Source organism: Rhinatrema bivittatum, chromosome 9, assembly GCF_901001135.1.
Source record: "Rhinatrema bivittatum chromosome 9, aRhiBiv1.1, whole genome shotgun sequence".
Lineage (NCBI taxonomy): Eukaryota > Metazoa > Chordata > Amphibia > Gymnophiona > Rhinatrematidae > Rhinatrema > Rhinatrema bivittatum.
This window is the reverse complement of record NC_042623.1, coordinates 209,930,185-209,954,666: the sequence shown is the minus strand read 5'-3', so window position 1 is coordinate 209,954,666 and position 24,482 is coordinate 209,930,185. Positions and strand designations below refer to the sequence as shown.

Here is a 24,482-nt window from a genome sequence, read left to right as displayed (position 1 = left end):
AATCATAAGGCCAAGGGTCAGTGCGACACGGGATGCTGATGAACGAAAAGCGGCTGTGCGATGGGAATATGATGTGGCTCGTTTGTGATGCCACACTTGTCTTCAGCTAGCTAATCGGGTAATGTCGAGAAACCTTATCAATATTAGACTGACCTTCAGTCATGCCAAATCACAGATTCCTTGGCGCTTCAACCCTCCACTTACCCTTTCATCCTTTGTCTCAAATTTGAGGTGTGCTGCGATATTATATCCACTTCAAACCCTCCTGCTCATGCCTTAATTTTATGACTTGTGAGAAATAAATAGAATGGGAATCCTGTATTTGGTCTGGCAAGGTAGTTATGAATACAAGTTTGTAATGGCCAGTGTATGCCTCTTGCCCCTATCAACCCATGTTGAAGTGGAAAAAAAGTTTGGATTTGATTCAAACCCAGCGTGTTTCCTACCCATGCATGAAATTTACTAAAAAGGACGTGTGGCCGATCAGTTTGACTTGAGAAAATTCTTTATTAGCAGGTCGATACAGTAAAGTGCAGTTAAAGATTCCCCGTCTGTAACGTGCTGGGAGCGCACAATACAGACGAGTAAGGCCATCCAGCGATACAGTCTCCAGTTTCACGCGTCCTTAGCGCTTCCTAAAATAGACACATAACCCTTTCCGCACCCAGCATGTAAATGAACGAAAAAGCTGTATAATGAAGGAATTAGCTATTCCCCTCCGATACTGTAACGGGCGCTGATACTATCTCCTCAGTAACCTGCTGTTTTGCCGCGGCCTTAACGTGTTAGTTTACCGCCTCCCCCTAGTAGGTGTTAGTGTAGTGTAAAAAACATTGCTTATCCGCCCTGGTCCCGTCCGGTCTCCGATCCGGTCTCCGGTGTAGCCCCAGTCCGGTCTCCTGCAGCCCGTCCGGTCCCCTCCTCCCGAAGCAAAAAAAAACCAAAAATGAAAAAGTAGCAAGGCTCGGGCCTGCTACTGTAGTCCCTTCTCCCTTCTTCCTGATTTCGCACGGGCATCCATCCAGGCAGAGGGAGCCGGCGGGCGGGCGGATAGGTGGGGAAAAAAAAACTTTTCTGAGCCATCAGTAGCTCCCCCGACGAAGACAAAAAGATGGCCGCCTGCACGGGGGAAAGCGTGCAATTGGCCGCTGAAGACGTGATGTCACACCCCGTGACGCCAAACGTCGTGACGTCACGTCTTTAGCAGCCAATTGCACGCTTTCCCCGTGCAGGCGGCCATCTTCGAAGACGAAGATGGCCGCTCGCCCGATCGAACACGCCGCCTACCCCCCCCCCCCCCCCCCGATCCCGCTGCCGCTGCCCCGCTGCCCCGGAAAAGTAAGTTACTTTTGTCGCTTTGGTTTTTTTTGCTGCGCCGCCACCGCTGTCGCCTACCTGCCTATTCGCCCGATCGAACACGTACCCACCCCCCCCCCCCCCCCCCCCCGATCGAACACGCCGCCGCTACTGATGGCTCACGCGCCTTTGGGTTTTTTTTGCTTGCCGCTGTGTCTCACCTCCTCCCGGAGCAAGACTGCTTTCGTGCCCTGCTCCGGGAGGAGGTGAGACACAGCGGCAAAGCAAAAAAACCAAAGGCAGGAAGTAAGTCGCTTCGCCGCCTCCCTCCTCCCGGTGCCTGTCATTCCAAATGTCATTTGAAATGACAGGTACCAGCGCACCCAGGTTACTGTATAGGCGCTGTATTAAGCGCCTATACAGTAAAATGGGTTGCGCGGGCATAACCCTTCCCTATCGCTTCACAGCCGCGGCATGCATTTGCATGCAATTAGAAGAGAGTATCAGGCGCTAGGTCAAGAGAACTGTGCGTGCGGGGAGGAAGGGTGCGCCTGACATTGCCGCACTGTTTCTACCGCGGTCTTACAGTATCGATCTGTTAGTGAATAAAAAAAAAATCCCCATGGCCGTGAAAATTTGGGAGTGTGCAGGATCCAAAATGTTTGAAGACTCCTGAAAGGTCCTTAGCTCAGGTTACAAAGGACAGCAACTCCCAAGTCCTGTTAGCGTTCATGCACTCAGCACTCTTTTCCTGCAGGTTACTGTTACTGAAGTGTCTATCTCCTTAGCAGCAGTAATAGAATATAGCAGGGTAAGGATTTTAAAACTCAGCCCATTGTTTTCTTGAGCACGATCACTGCATTCCATTAATAGCTTCATTTGTGCTTGGCGAAGCTATTTTAAAGGGATAAAGCTACTCCCTCACAACTTCATAGGGGGTTTTTACGGCCATTTGTCTGGGTAGTGATTTACGTGGGTAATGACTGAACATTGCCGCCCCCTCAATCTGCCTAAAAGCACCCATGGTCTTCCATACTGTGCGCTCATTTTTAACTCCGACTGCAGGGAGACACGTCGGAAGAGTGTTTAGGTTGGGAATGGGAAAGGAAAATAATGCTCCCAGGTCCTATTTTCAAATCTGTCGCAATTTCACCTGCACAGAGAGCAGGTGCAATCTCACTGAGTCCTTTGTACCCATGGAAAAATAAACGCACAAGTACGTTCCCTTCGAAAATTTGTTACAAAGTCTCTTGTACCCACAGACCTTGCACCTCAGCGGAGAGTCTGAAAATTGCCCCTTTAAGGTACATGCCCAGTGTCCTGAGCCATAAAATATAGACGTTTAAGAAAGCAAAATAACTTTTTGCAATACACGGGCAAGTCAAACGCTGGCCATACTATAAATACAGGATTGGTTAAATAAATAAGGACGGTGCCATCTCATCTAATTACTGGTGCACAGTTTATATTCCATCATCCCAATAGCAGGACAATCTCTTTACTGAAAAGCCTTCAGTGTTTTTTTTCTTGACTTTCTAGGGTGTGAAAGTTTGGGAAATGCCTCCAAACGGACAAGGAATCACAGCGTTAATGGCTCTGAATATCATAGAAAACTTTAACCTCAGAGGTATGAAGCTTTGCGTGGCGTTGGCGAAGATGCTGTGGTGAATTAGAGCTGATTCTGGAGGGGTGGAGCATAAATAAACTCTGTTGAAAAGCTAAATGCTGGGATTGAAATAGAGTTTGCATTCTAAAGTTGCGGTAGGAATGGCTGATGCTGAACGTAGGGGACTGCGCACTAAAGCAGTGGGATTTGCTTCTGGGCCTCGAGGGCCACAAATGGGTCACATTTTTCGGATACCCCCAAATGAAATATGCATGAGGGAGACTTCATACAATTGAGGTGGTGTGCATGCAAATCTGTTTCATGCATATTCATTAGTGATATCCTGAGAAGCAGGCCTGTTTGCAACCCTCGAGGACTGGAAGTGAACACCATTATAACGAAGGTGTCTGTGAGGAAAAGGTATAGGGTTTTTGTTTTGTAGAATTTCACCTGAAAAACAGAGTTGAAACCATAGTAAACAAGTCATGCTTTTAGATGTAGCTGGGCTGAAGAATTTGTGCACTGTGTATCTGCAAAGTGCTGCTATTCAGGATAAAAGATACCATGGGAGGAGCTTAGTTCTTGGTCTGATGCTAAATATTTGGATTTATTTTCTCTGTTTTGGAGCCTTCCCTCTATGGCCCTTTCCACAGGCCCAGGTCTCTGTTCAACGTTCCCTCTACTGCCTTTTCCCTTGCTATTTTGGTAGGTTTGGACCATAACAGCGCTGACTATCTACATGTTCTGGTCGAAGCTGTAAAGCTCAGTTTCTCCGATACCTTGTGGTTCTGTGCTGACCCGAGCTGCGTGCCAGTACCAACCCAGGAGATTCTTTCCAAAGCGCATTGCAGAAAGCGGTCGGAGCTCATTGATACGCAGAGGTGAGATTCTTTTTTTTTTTTTTTTTTACCTTTAATAGTTTATCTTCATTTCTCTCCCCTTTCCTTTAATAGCAGTGCAAGCCCGTGCCTTGACCTATCTTAAAACGTGGTCTTTTGAGGAATGGCTCGTGCTCACTTGATAGCTTTAGGTACTTGGCTGCTGGTTAAATTTAAATTATTTTTTTGGCTAGGTACAGTATTTTCTTAGGGCCATTGAGACGGGTTATTTGTTAATACTGTACTAAAAAGAGAACATTCAGTGTCCCATTACCACTTTTCATGCAAAACTCTTCACATAGGCTCTAGCCGGTGCCCAGCCTGAATACTGGTGCCCTGTGCTGCCTCAATGCAGGTAATGCTAGTGATGCCTTCTCCTGCAAGTAATGGGGATTTAAAAAGAAAAGAAAGGGTATCAGGTGGCAGCGAGTGGCAGCTGGAGGTGTACAGATGCTTAGGCGTGACTACGTGCAATGCATTGAAAATGCACTGAGCATGTGTAGGCTCGTATATTGTATGCGTTAAGTAGGACTTTCTAAAACCTGATTTACGCACGCAGGTCAGCATATTTTAAAACATGCATGCATAATTGAAAATGAAACAGTTTATCGATTACTTCACAATCCTTCTTTAGATCATTGAGACCCTCCTGGTTCTTCAGCTTCCTCCCTCCCCCCAGTTCATGCAGACCTCCACCCCAGCCAACACTGCACAATAGACAAGCCTAATGTCAATTACATGAGATAATCAGTAGGAGTAAAATTACGCGAGCCTTTTAAAATAGCAGCTTACATGCGTAACTGTTGGCCCCGTCCCAGAATGCTCCTTAACCCCGCCCCCTTTTTCCATGTGCATCTGTGTGCAGGAAACACAGTGATTGAATGCTTACAGGCTACTTGTGCACACGCATGCTAATTTTTGCACATGTAACTCTTTGAAAATGACTTCCACAGGGCTTGATTTTCAAAAGCATTTACACAGTGGAACTGAGTTTTATACATGTGTAAATGCCCGTTACCCGTGTAAGTGGGTTTTCGAAAACGCTACACTATATAGATTTTACCCCCTTAACATGTAGATGGCTTTCAATATATTGATTTATAATCCATCTTTCAGATTACATTCAGGTACTGGAATTATCTCCCTGTCCCCAGAAGGCTCACAATCTAAATTTGTACCCGAGGGAATGGAGGGTGAAGTGACTTGCCCCAAGGTCACAAAGAGCAGCAGCGGGATTTGAACCCTGGCTTCTCTGGTTCGCAGCCTGGGCTCTTCCTCCACATTCACGGGTTACATTTACAAGTGTAACTCCGTTGAAAATTCACCCGATGGTGCTGATACTGTGCTGTATTGGCACTCTGTGCTGTATAAATGGAGATCTACAGTTATTGGGGCTCTGTAATGTTCTCCGGTTGATAAAGTAGATGGTAATAGCAGCAGTACGGTTAATTCTTGATGCTTTGCAGCAAGGTCTATCTTTCAAACACTGGGTGTCTAAAATCATGGTAAAGCTGAGGTTTGCAAGGATCTGATAACTAAAAGACTTCCATTTCCCTTTATAGGAATGTTTATACGGGATGTTTTCATTCTCTCCCCTGACATCAGAAAACTGGTGCCAACTGTAGGAGTTCCATGTTCTTCTTGTCAGGCCTGGATTTCCCACCAGTGAAGGAGGCAGCTGCCTACAGGGACTTTCCGGCCAGACCCACCCCCCTTAAAGGCGCAGGGGCTTTTGGGCTGGTGGCATTCCAAGCACTGTCCAATAAGATCGCCACCGGTCCGCCCCTGCGCCTTTAAAGGGGCAGGTCCATCAGAACACTGCCACTGAGGCTGAGTGGTGCAGGTGAAAAAGCACCTCCAAGACAGAGGAGGAAACACCCCCATTCACTCTGGGGCAGGCACGTGTGGAGGAAGCCCATGCCCATTCACCCCCACCTATCCCTCCTGCATCCTTGGAGGTGCTGAAGAGGTCAAGCCAGCCCTCCTCTTTTCTACATTGTTCAAGTTTGCATCAGAAACGATCTTCAGTTGCCCCTGCTACGAAAGAGATGATTTTTCTCAAATTCTCTTGCAATTGGGAAACAATTATTTTCTCCATTTCCAGGGATCGCTTTACCTTGACGTAGAATCCTGATCCAATAAGTTCCGCCTATAGGAAAATCCCTGCATAATAGATTGAGATTAGAGCTGTGATTCTAGGCTGTGATAATTTTGTGGGCCCAGCTCTAAATTCACTCCTGCCCTTATGGTTAGCATTGGATCACATTGGTTAGCACAGTAAGCACCATTGGCTTGAACAATAGCTTTCTAAAACTTTTTTTTTTCAGTTGGTACCAGTGTGTGTTCCTTCTCTGTTGTGTACTTTAGATAAAAGTGTTGACTTAGCTTTGCTGGCAGCATTGCACACAGAGCTAACCACACAGGAGGTGTATCATGGAAATTGCTTCTTGATTTAATCATTACTGAATCATAAAATACAGCCTTTGGAAGTTTTCCTGTGCTTCTGCCTTGTATCACATGCTGGCTTTTGAAAACTAAGGGTATTTTAAACTTAGCTAAAAATGACTCACTTAATTTCCAAAACTTGGTGCTTGGTATTTAGATTGTTTTTAATACTTTTTTTTTGTCTCCTTCTTCTGATGTGCTAGAGCCAGTGTTAGATACGCTCCTGGAGACCCTTGTCAAACAGGAAATGACACTGTGTACTACACGGTGATGGATGCAGAAGGCAACGCATGTTCTTTCATTAACAGCATCTACTTCAGCTTTGGCACTGGACTGGTACCGGAAGGCTGTGGGTTTAGCTTGCATGTAAGGAAACAATTTTTACTTATCTGCAATAAGTAAGCAGATTTGCAAAAATTCCCTGAGCCTGAACATCACAGAATCATATTTCTTTTAGTATTTAATGTGCCAGTTATGTTAGGTTAAGATCAATGTCAACATTCAGAAAAACCTGTGCATTGAGAATCAGTGTAATATTGTGTTTTCCAACCCTGTCCTGACAGTCAGGTTTTCAGGATTGTCACAGTGAATATGCAAGAGATAAATTAGCGTGTCCTGCCTCTATTGCATGCAAATCTATTTCATGCATATTCATTACACTAATGCTGACAACCAGACCGGGTAGGTGGGCCTCCAGGACGTGCTTGAGAAACACTGCTCTATGCCCTCTGATTCAAATATAAACTTATTTTCATCTGACCTAATGCCCAGAACTACGTAATCAACCAAAGGTTAAAGTTGCAGTCTTGATAGTTTGTCCAAAACAAATCTCTTTATTATGGTTCTATTAAACATTAAAATAATTTGGCCATTTGAAATAGTCTAGGTAAGAGGTGGCCAACTCCGGTCCTTGAGAACCACAAACAGGCCTGGTTTTCAGGATATTCACAATAAACATGATTGAGAGATTTGCATGCATATCTTCCACTGTATGCAAATATCTCTTGTATGTTCATTGTGGATATCGTGAAAACCAGACTTGTTTGAGGCTCTTGAGTTGACCACCCCTGGTTTACGTCAGTTGGCTCCACTTCCTTTTAATTTGCTAGGATGCCCATGTTTTCTTGTCTTTTCCGCTATACAGCAATGCACACAGACTTACAAGACAACTGCTGCCTGTGGGACTGCTAGCACACCTGCATCTCCCTCCTCTTCAAATTCTACATCTGCACTTTAGATATACCGAGATTTGGAATGCTGGCAATCTGAACTCTGAAATGATTAACACTCATGAACTGATTTCATAAGTTCTTTTCTGGTAATAATGCGTGCAGAGAGAACGTAGTTGAGTTTTCAGGATATCCACAGTGAATATGCACTGGTAAATCTGAATGCTTGGAAAGTTAGAATGTGCAGATTTATACATATTTATTGTGCATATCCCAATTGGCAATGAGGTCCTCGGGACTGATCCTGGTTCCAAGTCATAAGAAAATAAAAAGACCAGCAGGCTCAAAAAAACCTTAACAAATGAGTAAATATTTCTAGCATCTGAATAAGTGCCTGTGATTAATATAATAAACTGATAGCTAACCCCAGGGTTTCTCAACTTACTCCTCAGGATAATATCTAGCCAGTCAAGTTTTCAGGATATCCACAGTGAATATGTATGAGATTAGATTGCATACCATGGAAGCAGTGCCTGAGAATCTGTCTCATGCATATTCATTTCATTGTGGATCTCCTGGCTGGCTAGCTGTGTCCTGAGATTGGGTTCAGAACCCCTGTGTTACCCAACACATGAATGAAGGAAGTTGGGTAGTCTGTGGTCAATTAGTAACATGAAAAATATTCTTGATACCTAATGTAGAATAATCAGTTTTGGTTTGATGCCACTTTTATCAGTTCATTACGCCTTCAAATGTTCTAGAATGTTGGATGTTTATGTATCTATATTTATTATTATATGTGCAAAGAAGTACAGAGTCATGCATCTGCGGTGTGGTAATCCGAAAGGACACTAAGTTTTGGGGGGTGAAGGGCTGATGTGCACGGAGCAGGAGAGAGACCTTGGGGTGATAGTGTCTAACGACCTGAAGTCGACGAAGCAATGTGACACGGCAATAGCCAAAGCCAGAAGAATGCTGGGCTGTATAGAGAGAGGAATATCGAGTAAGAAAAGGGAAGTGATAATCCCCTTGTACTGGTCCTTGGTGAGGCCTCACCTGGAGTACTGTGTTCAGTTCTGAAGACCGTATCTCAAAGGAGACCGAGACAGGATGGAGGCGGTCCAGAGAAGGACGACCAAAATGGTGGGTGGTCTCCATCGAATGACTTATGAGGAGAAGTCGAAGAACCTGAATATGTACACCCTGGAGGAGAGGAGGAGCAGGGGTGATATGATACAGACCTTCAGATACTTGAAAAGTTTTAATGATCCATGGTTGTCAACAAACCTTTTCCATTGGAAACAATTTAGTAGAACTAGGGGACAAGATTTGAAGCTCCAGGGAGGAAGACTTAGAACCAATGTTAGGAAATATTTCTTCACTGAGAGGGTGGTGGATGCCTGGAATGCCCTTCCGGAGGAAGTGCTGAAGACTAAAACTGTGAAGGATTTCAAAGGGGCATGGGATAAACGCTGTGGATCCCTAAAGGCTAGAGGATGGGAATAAATAAAAAATCTTAACCGGCACGGAGTGGCAGTTGCTGCCCTTGGCAGAGACGTGGGGGTGACTTGCATGGAGCGGCAGTTACCTTGGGAAGCTTGCTGGGCAGACTAGATGGACATTTTGGTCTTTTTCTGCCGTCATTACTATGTTACTGTGTTTTTTGAGGCAGTAGATTATAAGATTTTAAATAAATATAATCCTAACTAGCACAATTTATACAGTATATTGGACAATAGCAGGATAAAGGTTCTGAGAAGTCATGAGATACAGGTGATTCAGGCCTGGTTTTTCAGTTCCGGTTTCAGAATTTTTAATATTGAGAAACTTTCAGATTCCTTTTAAGAAGAACTGAGAAAACAAGATCTGATTGACCTGCCTGTTCCTATTGACCTGCACATTCATTGTGGATATCCTGAAAACCCAACTGACTGTGGGCTCCCCCAGGCTAGGCTTGGGAAGCCCTGGGTTAACTATGAAATGCATCCTGTGTATTCAGTATATAGCATGTGTATTAGATTTTTTTTTCTTTTCCTTTTTATTGGTTTTACAACAACTCTTACAATGATAATAGTAAAAAGGAGTAATGAACGAAGAACAGACCATAGCAGGAACATTGTCGTGAGGCCTTATACAATAATGTAAAAGTCAGTGGTGTTCCTAACAATCATAAACTTAAATCAGTTTTACAGAACTGGAGAAGAGACGGCTGAGGGGGGATATGATAGAGGTGTTTAAAATCATGAGAGGTCTAGAACGGGTAGATGTGAATCGGTTATTTACTCTTTCGGATAATAGAAAGACTAGGGGGCACTCCATGAAGTTAGCATGGGGCACATTTAAAGCTAATCGGAGAAAGTTCTTTTTTACTCAACGTACAATTAAGCTCTGGAATTTGTTGCCAGAAGATGTGGTTAGTGCAGTTAGTATAGCTGTGTTTAAAAAAGGATTGGAGGAGAAGTCCATTACCTGCTATTAATTAAGTTGACTTAGAAAATAGCCACTGCTATTACCAGCAACAGTAACATGCAATAGACTTAGTTTTTGGGTACTTACTAGGTTCTTATGGCCTGGATTGGCCACTGTTGGAAACAGGATGCTGGGCTTGATGGACCCTTGGTCTGACCTAGTATGGCAAGTTCTTAGACATGTTAGGCAACAGGGCCATCTAGATAAAAGGCATTGGTAAATGCCATTGAAACATTTGGTATGGTTAAATGTTACAGCCAGGTGTTATGATATGTAAGTAAGTCGTGTTATTTTCACCCTCTTTTCCCCTCCCTCTCCCACCCCTCCCTAGTAAGCATTGAGAGAGTAGTTATTAATTAAATCCACCACAGAAACCTGAAGACCAGTGCTAACATGTCAGGAATTTAATTCTAAGCCTTTAGACCTTTAGAATGCTCAAGGAAATCCACGATCAGGTTGGTACCGGGAAAGTGATTGCCCTCAAGCGCTTATTTTAATGGGCTTTCATGATGATTTATACCCTCATGGTGAGATCCAGTGGGAGTATGATCTCCTCTCCTGGACCCTCCCCTAAGAAAGCAAAGTATCCACAGTATTTCTTGTCTCTGTAGATTGGAGCTGGAGGACGGGTGTCCAAATCTCGATAGTCATTTTTCGTTTCCTAGGAGCATATTCTTTGGCTGACATATACTCCATGGTAACCAATTTTATCAATTTATTTAGCCAATGAGAAAGAGTTTGGACTGCTCCAGAGCTTCCTACTATCAAGATAGTTTGTTTAACCAACAAGCGAGCTTTGCCCAGGAATGCCCTCTGTGAGCTGGTAATTTTATTTTGCAGTGCGGAGTGTATGCCGAACAGCCAAGTTTTGGGATCTTCAGGAACCTTGCTAGCACATTCAGTGGAACAATAGGGACCATACCTGGGACCAAAATGTCATGAGCTTTGGACATGTCCAGAAGCAGTGTAGAAAATCTCCTTCCTAAAGACCACATTTGGAACATAGAGGCGTTGAGCATATTTTTGCTGTACAGGCTTTGGTCTTGGAATAGTAAAGTTGCCATATAAATTTCAATTGCAGTTCTCTTATGATTACGTTTTTGGAGACCTGGGCTATATGGTGAAGGTAATATTTTATGTCCGCAGACGATAATGTCAGAGTGGGATATTTAGAGCAACGCTGTTGTAAAGCATGGAAATCTTCATTGTTCAGGTTTAGCGCTAACAATTTGGAAAAGGCAGAACAGGATACCTTTACTGTATGGCAATCCAAAAAGAGCTTTTCCAGTAAAAGTTTTTTGGCGTGAGGGAAAACATTTAGTTGTGAGGTAAGTATATAATGTCTGATTTGCAAATAAGCAAAGAACGCTGCTCTGGGCAGAGAATATAGTTGTTGTAACTCTTGAAAGCTATATAATAATTTGGCATTGTGAGAGAACATTTGACAGATATGCGTTAGACCCCTGTCCGCCCAGTTCCGGAACAGCTTATTCTCCATCCCCAGTGGAAATTGCGGGTTGCCACATATGGGTAGAATAGGGGTGAGAGGTGACCCCACTTTGAGTATTTTGCACAAGTAAGACCAGGCTTGTCTCTCGGAGGTTAAAATTAGAAAGTGTTTGACATAGTCAGGAAGTTGGGAAGGGTTAAGTTGGACCAAGGCTGATAAGGAATGACTATTGAACCAGCATTGTGTAGATAGATTGTCCGTGAGAAATAGGAGGAGCCCGACATCCAAACCCTTAGATGGCATATCAAACAAACTAGGTTGTGTGTATTAGATGTTAATAATGTGATGCAGCTTCTTTCAATCAATCCTGTGAAAACATGAACCAGCCTACCCTTGTCGCCCTTGAACTTATCCTTTTAGATAACAGAGCCTTCTTGAGCGATATCTGTTCAAAGAATAATCTTGTATATCAGAAAGCTGATGTATTAAATCCCTGTTATAACTGATTAAAGAATAAATGTCCATTGCACTAAAAGGCAAACTATAAGTAGAAATGTTGAACATTTTTAAAGTGAAATATGTTAAATGAAAAAAGAATATATTTTCTTTGTTCCAAACCAACAAATATGTTCTGTCTCAGTGGAGCTGTCATTAATTATCCTTTGAAAGCCAGGAGGTGAAAGTATACATATCATGAGAATGAATGTTAATGCATTGAACAAACGGCCATTCCAATTTACATCTAAACTGAGCAGACGTCAAAGGGCTAGGCTCTTTGCCCTTTGCTTTGTGCACAGCACTTTCATAAGGTCCCGCACAGTGTGTCACCTTGTGCTGTAGAGGGTATTGTCCCTTTTTTATTTATAGGTTAGCATGTAATTCTGTTCTGCAGTGTGCCAAGTGGCAGCTTGCTCACTGCTTTCTCTCTACAGGTCATTGTTCAACTCTCTTCCGTGTCCTATTAAGTCACATTCATCAGGTCACTAACAATGTAAAACCTTCCCTGAGCAGCCCCATTACTTTGTTTTTCACTTGTTTTATTTGTGAAACCCGGGATCCCAGGTTCAAGCTAGGACCTGTCTGGAATGTGGTAACCCAAGAGACCACCCTCGTTTTCATGCGAGGAAGCTTTCAAGGTGATCTCAGAACAGTAACATAGCAGTTTGTCGGTACACAAAAGGCCTCTTCTCCTGCCCAGTTCCCTCTATTTGTGCAAGCATTTAGTTAAGTTCCTGTGATGTGCTGTTATATACACCATGCATATACCTGCAACTCTTCTCTGCTTAGAACAGCTGTTTCTGTAGATAAGTGGAGTATACAAATTTTAAATAAATACCTAAGGTGTCACTGTAGGTGGTGCTTGGTTTCCAGTCTGTTGCCCCACTTGGAAGGGTAGGGCTAAAAATAAACAGTGATTTCCCATAAAAATCTATGCCTAGGACCAGTGCTGTTCAAGATATTCATAAACTATTTGGAAGGGCAGCAAAGATGTTTACTTCCATCAGAGGGAAACAAAGAAAAAAAAAACCTGGACTCTGATTTGGAAAAAAGATGCCAGAAGTATATAAAATCATATTACAAGAACTAGTGTACTCCTGATAAAATTATCGGTCAGCATGCCAGCTTAAAACAAACACTGAGGTATTTCTTCACCCAATGCATAGTTAACTTGGGAAACTAACGTCTGCATGACGTTGTGCAGGCAACTTTAAAACTGGGTTCAAAAAGGGATTAGACAAATTTATAGAAGTGAGATCCAGCTCTAGGCTAGTCAGCATATCACTTAGGGGCTGATGCAATTACGTGCGCTGAAAACGGGCACTGACTTTTCAGCGCCCACTTTTTTAACGCATGCATGGCGCCCGCAAGGGGAGGCACCATGCAATATGGAAATTAGGGGGTCGTGCTAGGAAGGAGGCGCTAGGGTCGCTTTGTGCGACCTTAGCGCCTCCTTCCTAACGTGACCCGCCGCGGCTGCCGGTTATGAAGACCGACGCCGGTAAACTCGGTAAACAGGCGGGTTATGAAAACCGAGGCAGAGTTTACCGGCGTCGGTCTTCATAACTCAGTGGTCTGCCGAGTTATTTTATTTTTATTTTTTTACTTTAAAAAAGAAATACAGAAAAGCAGTTTTTTCTGCTTTTCTGTACTTCTTTTCAATGCACTCAGCTATTAACGCCTGCTCCAGGCAGGCGTTAATATCTGAGCGATAAATGTGCGTCTGAGACGCACATTTATCTTGCATTCGGAGTGAATGAGTAATAGGCTCATTCACATGCATTTGCACATGATGAGCGCTATCTCATTCACTCCGCATCGGACGCGCGTTAAATAGGCGCTAATCCCCCTATTGCATTAGTGGGTGGATTAGTGCCTATTTATCCTGCATCCGACAGTGCGCATCAGCCCCTTAGGGATGTCACCCCTGGCTGAGTGCATTCCTGAGTTAAGAGGCTGGAAGGGCCACTCTACGTGGACTCTGCTTCAACCATTCTTCCTGATCGTACAGCTTGCCACATGCATGCAGGACCCAGGGCTCTATTCAGCTTTGGTCTGACTCACTTTCCCAGCTCCTAGATACTTAACCTTTTAAAAGTAGGTGCCAAATTATATCAGGTAGAATTGTTAGCAACATTTTTTTTAAACAATTGTATCTCTGAAACTGTTTTATCCCACAAATGACACAACTGGGAAGTCAAAACATTTCAGATTTCCACCAATATATAACACTAACTGCTGGGGCAAAAGGTTCTAGGGGAGCGCTATCATGCTTTAAACACTGTGGGCATATTTTATTTCTAGGGCCACCAAAGTTAAAAGGATCGAAGAGCAAAGAATCTGCTTGTTTTCAGTATTAACAAGAATGCAAATTGTATTTTCAGAACAGAGGAGCCAACTTCTCCCTGTCTCCTGGCCATCCGAATTGTCTAGCATCTGGAAAACGTCCTTTTCATACCATCATTCCTGCTATGGCTACTGCAGCGGATTCTGAAGACCTGCTGTGTACCTTCGGCGTGATGGGCGGGTTCATGCAGCCTCAAGGGCATGTGCAGGTAAGATAAATGCAGCAGCCCGACAGATGTTCGGCTGCCCCTGTGGCTGCTCATCCGCTCAGAATCCTTGACAGCTATCATTTGAAAACTGTTAAGCAAACAATAAGTTCATATGGTGAACTGTGCTGCTCCTGCTGTTTGCAGTGATGTAGGATGTTCATGCCATAGTGGGCACTGCACTCGCAGGCTCCTTCCCTGAGAACGAGCTCTAAGGCATCTCACCTCAGTATGGCCATCGAAGTGAGAGAATGTAAAGCAATGTGATCATTCGCAAAACGCTTCTCCTTATTTTGGAGCTGTTGAGCTTGTGCCACATCAAATTCTTTAGTGCTGAAGGCTACCAGATTTTCATAGAGACCTGTTAAAGACCAAGCGCCAAACATATATGACATTCGGTTACTGATTCATCAGGAAAGAATGTGACTTAGATAGGGGCCAAACCTTTTTATATCCAGCTCCCAAGCCCTTATGTGTACGCAGACATTGAATTGTATGGTAGATTTGGTACGTTTTTAAAAAAACATTTAACCATTCATCTACAGCAAAAAAAAACAAAACCCAACATAAAGGAGATTCCATTCAAGGAAAGGATAATAATTTATCTAGAATGCAACAGGCTGCAGCATGGTTTTAGCAGCAGGAGATTGTGTCAAACGAATCTGATCAATTTCTTTGATTGGGAGGCTAGAGAACTGGTTCACGGGCACATGCTTGATATGTTTTGCTTGGATTTCAGCAAAGCCTTTGAATAAAATAGTGTGCTTGCCATGTTAATCCATGAATGCACAGAAATAAAGGTCAACAAACAAAATATAACTTTTTTTTATTGGACTAAATACCAGTACATTTCTTGATTAGCTATCAAGGGCTAACACTCCATTCCTCAGGTCAGAGCAAAAGATGACATTGTCTGAATATACAAGTAAATCATAGATTCCATTACAATTTTGGAGGTAAAATATTAGAGTTAAATGATTAAATGGTAAGTAAAACCTTATCATTTCGTTTTTTAACCATTTCATATTTGCTGGCACTACTGCTGGGAGCCAGAGACAGGCTCAGGTTGACCCATGGCTGTCTTCTGTGTTTCTCTTTCCTTGCGTGCAGCAAGACACCCCATGTAGCCGGAGGCTGGGCTGCTATTGTCCATCCCAGAAAGGATACAGAGGCACCAGGCTGTGAATGTGTGGAAAGCACACAGGCACATGGTGGGGGGGGGGGGGGGGAGTGGATAGGGGGGCAGGGAGTGTACACAACCTGGAAGCACATCAAACGGGGCTTCCTGCCCTATAGCTGCAGGCAACTCTGTTGTAGCTATCTGTTTAATACAAGGGTTCTCAACCCAGTCATTGGGACACTCCCAGCCAGCCCAGTTTACAGGATATCCACAATGACCATGCATGTGATAGACTTGCATTTAATAGAGGCAGTGCATGCAAATCTTTCTCATGCATATTCATTGTGAATATCTTGAAAACCCAGCTGGCTAGGTGTGTCTCAAGGACTTAGAGGAGAACCACTGGTTTAGAAGGTTAATTGTTTATCTGTAACCTCCCTTTTGCCAAGAGCCACACTTCAGAGACTACAGAGCACATCTCAATGCAGTGCAGCCTCTGGAAACTGGATGCTGCTGTGGGGGACAGGCTGCCACACTCAGCCACTCCAAAAAAGAAAGTCCAAACAGCAAGTGTTGAGGTCCAAAACAAAATCAGTCACTTCAGCAGAACAAAATAAGTAAAACTCCAGAAATAATCCTTCCCAAGGTAGCAGACTGTAAACAGTTCATCAGCTCAAAATAGCTTGAGTAAAATGTAGCAGGAAAGCTTGGGGCTCCTGAAAAAAGTCTCCTCTTCCTCAGATACCGCCCATAATTCTGGAATCCTCTCTTCCCCCTTGGACAAATATTTTCAAATACCTTGGTAGGACAGAGCCCTGTTCCCTACACTTGGGACAGAATCTTCCTGGATTGCACTACTCACAACAACAGAAGCCCCCGTCTCCTGTCCTCCTCGGAGCCCTGAAGAGCTCAGCCCTTTGGATGCCTCTCCTTCGCTCCCTGGATGATTTCTCTTCCCCCAGCTCCTCTCAATGAATCAATTATATAACCTCTGACTACTGGTTCAGCCTTTTGGGGATGGACCCTTCCTTTCACTCAAAATATCAGTACCTCCCATGGTTGGAAATTTCCTCTTCTCATCCTATGGTGATGCCTGGTGTGCTCTGCATAAACAAAATGTCCATCCTTAATGGTGGGGTGAAGGGGGAAGGGGAGATTGATGTATTAAGGCAGAGTGATAAGGTGATAGAGAAACACAAAATTGTCTGCTAGTGAATTTAAAAAACCTCTGTTAAGTCCTTTTGTGTTTTAACTTAGGTAATTTTCAAACTTCCCCCCCCCATAGGTTAAAGTCTGCGGGTACTTTTTTCCAGCAGACTTTACCCAATTTTCGGGCTGATACAGTAAAGACCGTGGGAGAGCGGGCGAACGCCTGCTCTCCCTGCGTGCACACAGGCCACTCTCCTGTGCGCGCGATTCTCTAGTCAAATGAGGCCCGGCGGTAAAAACAGGTAAAAGGAGGCGCTAGGGACACTAGCGCGTCCCTAGCGCCTCCTTTTGGACTGGAGCGGCGGCTGTCAGCAGGTTTGACAGCCAACGCTCAATTTTGCCGGCATCTGTTCTCGAGCCTGCTGACAGCCACGGGCTCGGAAACCGGACGCCGGCAAAATTGAGCGTCCGGTTTTTGGCTCGGAAACCAGACGCCGGCAAAATTGAGCATCCAGCCGACTTCAAATTTTTTTTTTTTATACTTTTGGAAACTTTCGGGACCTCCGCCTTAATATCGCCATGATATTAAGTCGGAGGGTGCACAGAAAAGCAGTTTTTACTGCTTTCCTGTGCACTTTCCCTGTGCCCGAAGAAATTAGCGCCTAATTTATGAAAGCAAAATGTGCGGCTTGGCTGCACATCTTGTTTTCTGAATCGCGCAGGAATACCTAATAGGGCCATCAACATGCATTTGCATGTTGCGGGCGCTATTAGGTTCGGGGGTTGGACGCGCGTTTTCGGCCCCTTACTGAATAAGGGGGAACGCTAGTGCGTCAAAAATGCACGTCCAATGGCGGGTTAACAGCGCGCTCCTTTGGAGCGCACTGTACTGTATCAGCCCGTTTCAAAGTAGATTTCTGCATATAAATCTGCTTTAAAATTTCACGGGTATGGCAAAAAGATCCAATGGCTCAAACGTTGGGTGTGTGCATATTTAGGTGCATACTTTCAAAAATTGGAAGTGTGTGCAAATTTTCTTTCTTTATTTATTGAAAAAATGTATAATCCACCCCTCACAGTAATTCAGGGTGGGGTACAATAAAACAAGACTGGAAGGCAACAGAAAACCTTATTGCTGAAATGCTTCAGAGAATAGAAATGTTTTTAATAATTTCTTAAATTGCTTGTGGACCTGTGCGAGTCGCAACAAAATTGGGAGGGAGTTCCATGGATGGGGAAAAGAGCGTTCACATGTGGTAGCTTTTGGGGGAGGGACATCAAGAAGGAACTGGCTTGAGGGACGGAAGATTCAGGCAGGAGTGCGGATGCGGAGAGTGGAACTAATCCAAGGAGAGGATAAGTTATGGGAAGTTATGGATGGAGGTGGTGACTTTGCACTTAATGCGCCTATGTATAGGTAGCCAGTGCAGACTTTTTAGAAGGGGGATAATGTTGTCTCTGATCTGTGCACCAGAGAATAGACATGCAGCAGAGTTCTGTATCATCTGGAGGTAGTCTAGCACAAAGTAAATTACAGTAGTCAGTGGAAGGAAAGATGAGTGTTTGCAATACAGTGTGAAACTGGCAGGTTGTAAAATGGATTTAAGATATCTTAAAATTTTCAGCTTATAGAAAGAATTTTTGATAACTGACTTGATTTGTGGAAGGATGATGCCAAGATTATGAACTGTTTGTGATATGAGAATAGTGTCACCCAGGATTTGAAATTAATCTGGAATTGAAATAGGAGGATGACAACTGAGGATGAGGGCCTCAGTTTTTTTTCAAATTAAGAGAAAGCCTGTTGGCAGCGAGCTAACACCGAATGGATTGAAGATAGATGGAAGCGAAGTGAACAGTGGCAGACCATGAGGAATATAGTGGAAAGAAAAACTGGATGTTGTCAGCGTACAGTTTGTATGATATACCAAGTTGACCAAGAAGATGACATAGAGGACTGAGGTATATGTTAAAGAGTGCAGCGAAAAGTGTAGATCCTTGAGGTTCCCCAGAAATAATGGAGTACCATGGGGAAGTTTCTCTGTGTTTGTTGATTTGTTGAGAACAGTTAGTGATGTAAGAAGAAAACCAGGAAAGGATAGAACCGGACATACTGATGTCAGAAAGAAGTGCTAAAAGGATAGTGTGGTCCAGAGTGTCAAAAGCTGCAGAAATATCTAGAATAAGAAGATAGAAAGCACCAGAATCAAAACCACGATGAATAGTGTCAAGACTAGAAGCCAAAAGAGTCTCTGTGCTATGATGTTTACAGAAGCCGAATTGACAGATCGATACAGTAAAGTGCGGCCACGGTTACCCTGCTCCTAACTCGCCTTCTACTCACTTTCCGGCCGCGTTAGCCCTTCCCGCGATACACTATCCCCTTTAACTCATCCCTACCGCCTCTTAAAATCCCCGGGTGACCCCTTCCGCCCGCGGCATGTATATTAAATGTAAACGAGCAAATTAGCTATTCCCTCCCATACAGTAACGCGCGCCCCGACTATCGCTTTTTTACCCTGCCGTTTTGCCGCGCGTTTACCCTGCTAACTTACCGCCTACCCTTACTCCAGCGTTAGAGGCAGGGGTAAGGGTAGGCGGCAAACTTTCCCCCAGCCCCCGCTCACCTGCCCTGGCCGCGTCCGGTCTCCGGTGCAGCCCCAGTCCTGTCCCCTCCTCCCGAAGCAAAAAAACCCCCCCCCCAAAAAAAGTAGCAAGAGAGCGAGGGGAGAGACGGGCAATCCTACGCTCGGGCCTGCAGTCCCTTGTTCTCTCCTCCCAAAGCAGGGCGTGAAAAGCAGCCTTGCTCCGGGAGGAGGGGGGGGGGGTCAGTTTAAAGCGACGAAGCGACTTACTTTTGCAGCCCCCCCTCCGGACATCAGCGATGACGACCGGGCAATCCTAGGCTCGGGCCTGCTAGTCCATTCTCCTCTCCTCCCGAAGCAGGGCGCGAAAAGCAGCCTTGCTCCGGGAGGAGGGGGGGGGCAGTTTAAAGCGACGAAGCGACTTACTTTTGCAGCCCCCCCTCCGGACATCGGCGACGACCGTAGCTCCTGCCTCCAGCCTCCAGCTGTCAGACAGACGAATCGCACGTGGGAAAGCGGCCCCTATGCGTGCAATTGGCTGCTCAAGACGTGACGTCACGACGTTTGGCGTCACGGCTTTTCGCTCCCTGCTTCGGGAGGAGAGGAGAAGGGACTAGCATTGCCCGTCTCTCCCCTCGCTCTCTTGCTACTTTTTCGTTTTGTTTTTTTTTGCTTCGGGAGGAGGGGATAGGACTGGGGCTGCACCGGAGACCGGACGCGGCCAGGGCAGGTGAGCGGGGGCTTGGGGGAAAGTTTGCCAAGCATCGGAGAACATAACTGTCCACTTCCTGGTACCTGTCATTTCAAATGACATTTGAAATGACAGATACCAGCGTGGCCGTGAAGCGTTAGGCCCGCGCACCCAGGATATTGTATAGGCGCTCTATACAGTAAAATGGGTTGCGCGGGCCTAACGCTTGCCTAACGCTTTGCAGACGCGGCATGCATTTGCATGCAATTTGAAGAGAGTATCGAGCGGTAGGTGAAGAGAACTGTGCGTGCGGGGAACGAGGGTGCGCCTGGCACTGCCGCACTCTTTCTAACGCGGCATAACTGTATCGACCTGTGAGTAAGCTATTTTAAGATGGGAGATTTGATGATTTTTACAAAGAGAGATAAGGAGGAGATAGGATGGTAGTTGGAAAAATCAGAAGGATCCAATCATGTCCCCACCCCCTGCTCCACCTCCCCCCCTCAGAACACCTCTTTATAGTGTGCGTAAAAGTACATGCAAAATCCAGGAGTTTAACACCTTTATGTGATCAAACCCCTGAGTAATTTTTTTTTTATATATTTAAGGTTTATTTGCAGTAAGATAAGAACTCAATACAAATCAATCTCAATACAGTATGCATCAATTTGTTAATACAATTTTTAATCAAATTACCCCATTCCCCCCCTTATCCCTGACCAGCGGACCTAAATCAATGACGAAGAGCACAAGTATCTTATATGTTAGATGAAATGCATAACCAACTTAAAGAATTGTCATTGCATCGACTTTTAATATTCATCGCAATGTACAGGTCAAAAACAATATACCAGTTAAGCGTGTCACTTGAACCACTGTAGAAATGGTTCCCAAATTTTCACATGAATAGAGACTTTATCACATCCGACAGTAAACATATATGAAAAATCATGTAAATCCCACAACTTGCGTAAAACTGTAGATGGAGAAGGAGGGAGCGGTCTTTTCCAATGTAGGGCCACTTCTTGCCTGGCTGCACACAAAATATGATTTATCAAGCGAGCTTGAGCATAGGTCCAAGTAGAAGGGTAATATGATAAAAGGTAGAATTGGGAGTCCAAGTCACATTTCAAAGATGTTATCTCCCATATAATAGTTTCAACCCATTTCCAAAATGGAATAAGTTTAGGGCATGTCCACCAAGCATGGATGAAAGTCCCCACTGACCCACACTGCCTCCAGCTTTTGTCTGAATAGTTGGGGTATAACTTGTTTAGTCGGTGGGGTGTAAGATGCCAATGATATAAGATTTTATAATTGGTTTCTCTCACCGCAGCCGATGTAGAGCTCTGAGATATAATGGCATAACAATAGTCACACTGCTCTGGATGCCACACTTTACCCCTGTCTTTCTCCCAACCCCGCACTTGCGCACTCTGGGGTAGATTTTATAAATCTACGCGCACGCGTACTTTTGTTTACGCACCAGGCGTGAACAAATGTACGCCGGATTTTATAAGATATGCGCGTAGCCACGCGTATCTTATAAAATCCAGGGTCGGCGCGCGCAGGGGGGAGCACATTTGTGCAACTTGCGCGCGCTGCCCGTTCCCACCACCCCCACACCTTCCCCTCCCTTCCCCTACCTAACCCACCCCCCCGGCCCTATCTACACCTTCCCCCTACCTTTGTTGTGAAAGTTACGCCTGCCAGAGGCAGGCGTAACTCTGCGAGCACCAGCAGGCTGCTGGTGCGCCATCACCCGACCCAGGGGCTGGTCCGGAGGCCTCGACCACGCCCCTGGGCCGGCGCCACACCCCCACACGCCCCCCTTGCGAAGCCCCGGGACTTACGCACGTCCCGGGGCTTGCGCGCGCCACCAAGCCTATGCAAAATAGGCTCGGCGCACGCAGGGGTTTTTTTTTAAGGGTTATGCGCGTAACCCTTTTAAAATCCGGCCCTCTGGAAACTATCCACGGGGAAAAGCATTAGATATATCCTAGAAATTAAAATCTTACAAATATTTTGGAGAAAGCACATTCCTTCAAACTCTAAGGGGTAGATTTATTTATTTATTTAAAATTTTTATATACCGACGTTCATCCGGGATATCACATCGGTTTACAGTGTAACTGAAACAGGCGCCTGGGATGGCGGTTTACATCGAACAGATATAACGAATTTAACATAAGAACAAATGAGGAGGGGGAAAAGAGGAGGGAAATAATTAAACAAAACTTATGAGCAAAATTTACAAATATATATAGAGTATCACTATGTACAATGTATTTATTTATTTATTTATTTATTTATTTAAAATCTTTTATATACCGTCGTTAAGCGGGTGCCATCACAACGGTTCACAATAAGGCACAAAAACTATGTTGCATAAAGTGTCTGGAATTCTAACTTAAACAGGTGCCATCAAAAATACTGTAACATTATATCATAATAAGTACTATTTGGTGAGTGTTATAAGTCATGTCTAGATTTTCTAACTCTGCTAAAAGTTTGGTGTTACTTAACTTTAGTTCTTTGAAGTTTAAGATAAAGGTTGAGATTAGAATATAGGAGAGAAAACACACTTTAAGAAGGAAGGAGTGTGTTTGTGTGGGCGTTTGCTTGACCGCAACTAACAGTTCCCTGGGTTCTACTCTTGATTCACTTTGTGGTATGCTTGCTTAAATAGCCATGTTTTTAAATTCTTTCTGAATGTTTTGATGTCTCTTTCCAATCTGATTTCTACCGGCATGGTGTTCCATATTATCGGTCCTGCTAGGGATAGGGCCCTGTCCCTTACTTGTGTTAATCTGGCTGTTTTGACTGACAGTATAGTTAGCAGTGCTTTGTTTGCTGACCTTAGGTTTCTGTGTGGGGTATGTAAGCGGAGGGCTGTGTTCAGCCACTCTGCTTTTTCGTCGTGTATCAGTTTATGAATGGTGCATAAAGTTTTGTATTGTATTCTTTGTTCAATGGGTAACCAGTGTAATTCTATTAAGGTTTCAGTGATATGTTCTCTTTTACTTTTCCCAGTTAGAATTCTAGCCGCTGAGTTTTGTAAAATCTGTAATGGTCTTATTGTGGTATATGGCAGTCCCAGTAGGAGGGCATTGCAATAGTTAGTACTGGAAAAGATTAAGGCTTGTAAGACTGATCGGAAGTTGGTGGGCGTTAGTAGTGGTTTTAATCTTCTGAGAGTCATAAGTTTGTTGTATCCTTCTTTTACTTTTTGAGATATATGTTGTTTCATACTTAGTTCTAGGTCAATTATCACTCCCAGGTTTCTTACTTTCTCAGCTAGATGTATTTTTTGGTTGTTGAGTGTAATTGGGTTCTGGATGATAGTTATGTTTTTTCGTTCTAGGTGTAAGAAATCTGTTTTATCTATATTGATTACTAGTTCCATTTGGTTTAGAAGTTGTTTTATTATATCTAGGTACATGTTTGCTATGTTTAGAGTTTTTTCAATTGTGTCGTCAATTGGGAGTATTAACTGAATGTCATCGGCGTAGATGTAGTGCGAAATTCCTAAACCTGCTAGTAGGTGACATAACGGCAGCATGTATATGTTGAACAATGTTTGAAGGTTTATTTTTTCTGACATTACTTCTTTGATTTGTACTTGGAAGTATCTGTTATGTAGGTATGATTTAAACCATCTGATTGTCAAGTTGCTTAGTCCTATTTCTTCTAATCTATTTATCAATATGTCATGGTTAACTGTATCGAATGCCGCTGAAAGATCAAGCATTACTAAAATGTACTGTTTACCGCTGTCGAATCCTCTCATGATGTTGTCTGTTAGTGCAAGTAGTAGTGTTTCAGTGCTGAAGTTTTTGCGGAAGCCATGTTGTGATGGGTATAGTATATTGTTGTTCTCTAAGTGTTCTTTTGTTTTTGTATGGCTTTTTCTATTAACTTTGCAATTAGTGGCAGGTTTGATACTGGTCTATAATTGCTCATGACTAGATGGTCGCTGTTTTTTTTCTTTAGAATTGGTTTTACTATTGCTCCTTTTAGTGAGTCTGGCACGTTTCCTTCTTTTAGTGACAGGTTAATGATTTTTGTTAGAGTTGGAGAGACTACATTGGCTACTTTTTTTAAATCTGTGGTTGGAATTGTGTCTAGTGCATGTGGGGCTGGGTTTAGTTTTTTTAGCATTGATTCAACTTCAATTTCGGATATTTCGTCGAATTCTTCCCAATGTTTAACATCTCTTTTTTGCATGTTAATTTTCTGCTTATTTGATCTAGGGATTTTTGCTTTTAGATTCGTGATTTTGTCGTTAAAGAAGGTAGCTATTTCATTGCATTTGGTTATTGGTAGTTTCTGTGAATTGTCATTTTTGTCAGTTGTGAGATTTTTTACTATGGTGAACAGGGTTCGTGGATTGTTTGCGTGTTTCTCTATCTTAGTGCTGTAATATTGCTTTTTAGCGTTAAGAATTACTTGTTTATAGTAGCTAGCTGTTTTCTGTATTTAGTCAGGTTGTCTGTTGTTTTATTGTTTTTCCAATCTTTCTCTTTTTTCCTAAGGTTTCTTTTGATTATCTTTATTTTTTCATTATGCCATGG

The 24,482-nt window shown here is 43.8% G+C and overlaps 1 protein-coding gene across 7 annotated transcripts in view; it reads left to right on the top strand.

The window, feature by feature from the left end:
- Nucleotides 1-24,482, top strand: part of LOC115098864 (glutathione hydrolase-like YwrD proenzyme) — a 121,403-nt gene that overhangs the window by 50,831 nt on the left and 46,090 nt on the right. For all 7 annotated transcript variants that reach the window (XM_029615907.1, XM_029615909.1, XM_029615904.1 and 4 more), the window contains 4 exons: nucleotides 2,836-2,923; nucleotides 3,612-3,783; nucleotides 6,429-6,591; nucleotides 14,196-14,366. In XM_029615907.1, the coding sequence (XP_029471767.1) occupies nucleotides 2,836-2,923; nucleotides 3,612-3,783; nucleotides 6,429-6,591; nucleotides 14,196-14,366 (594 nt within the window). The remainder of the gene's footprint in view (nucleotides 1-2,835; nucleotides 2,924-3,611; nucleotides 3,784-6,428; nucleotides 6,592-14,195; nucleotides 14,367-24,482) is intronic.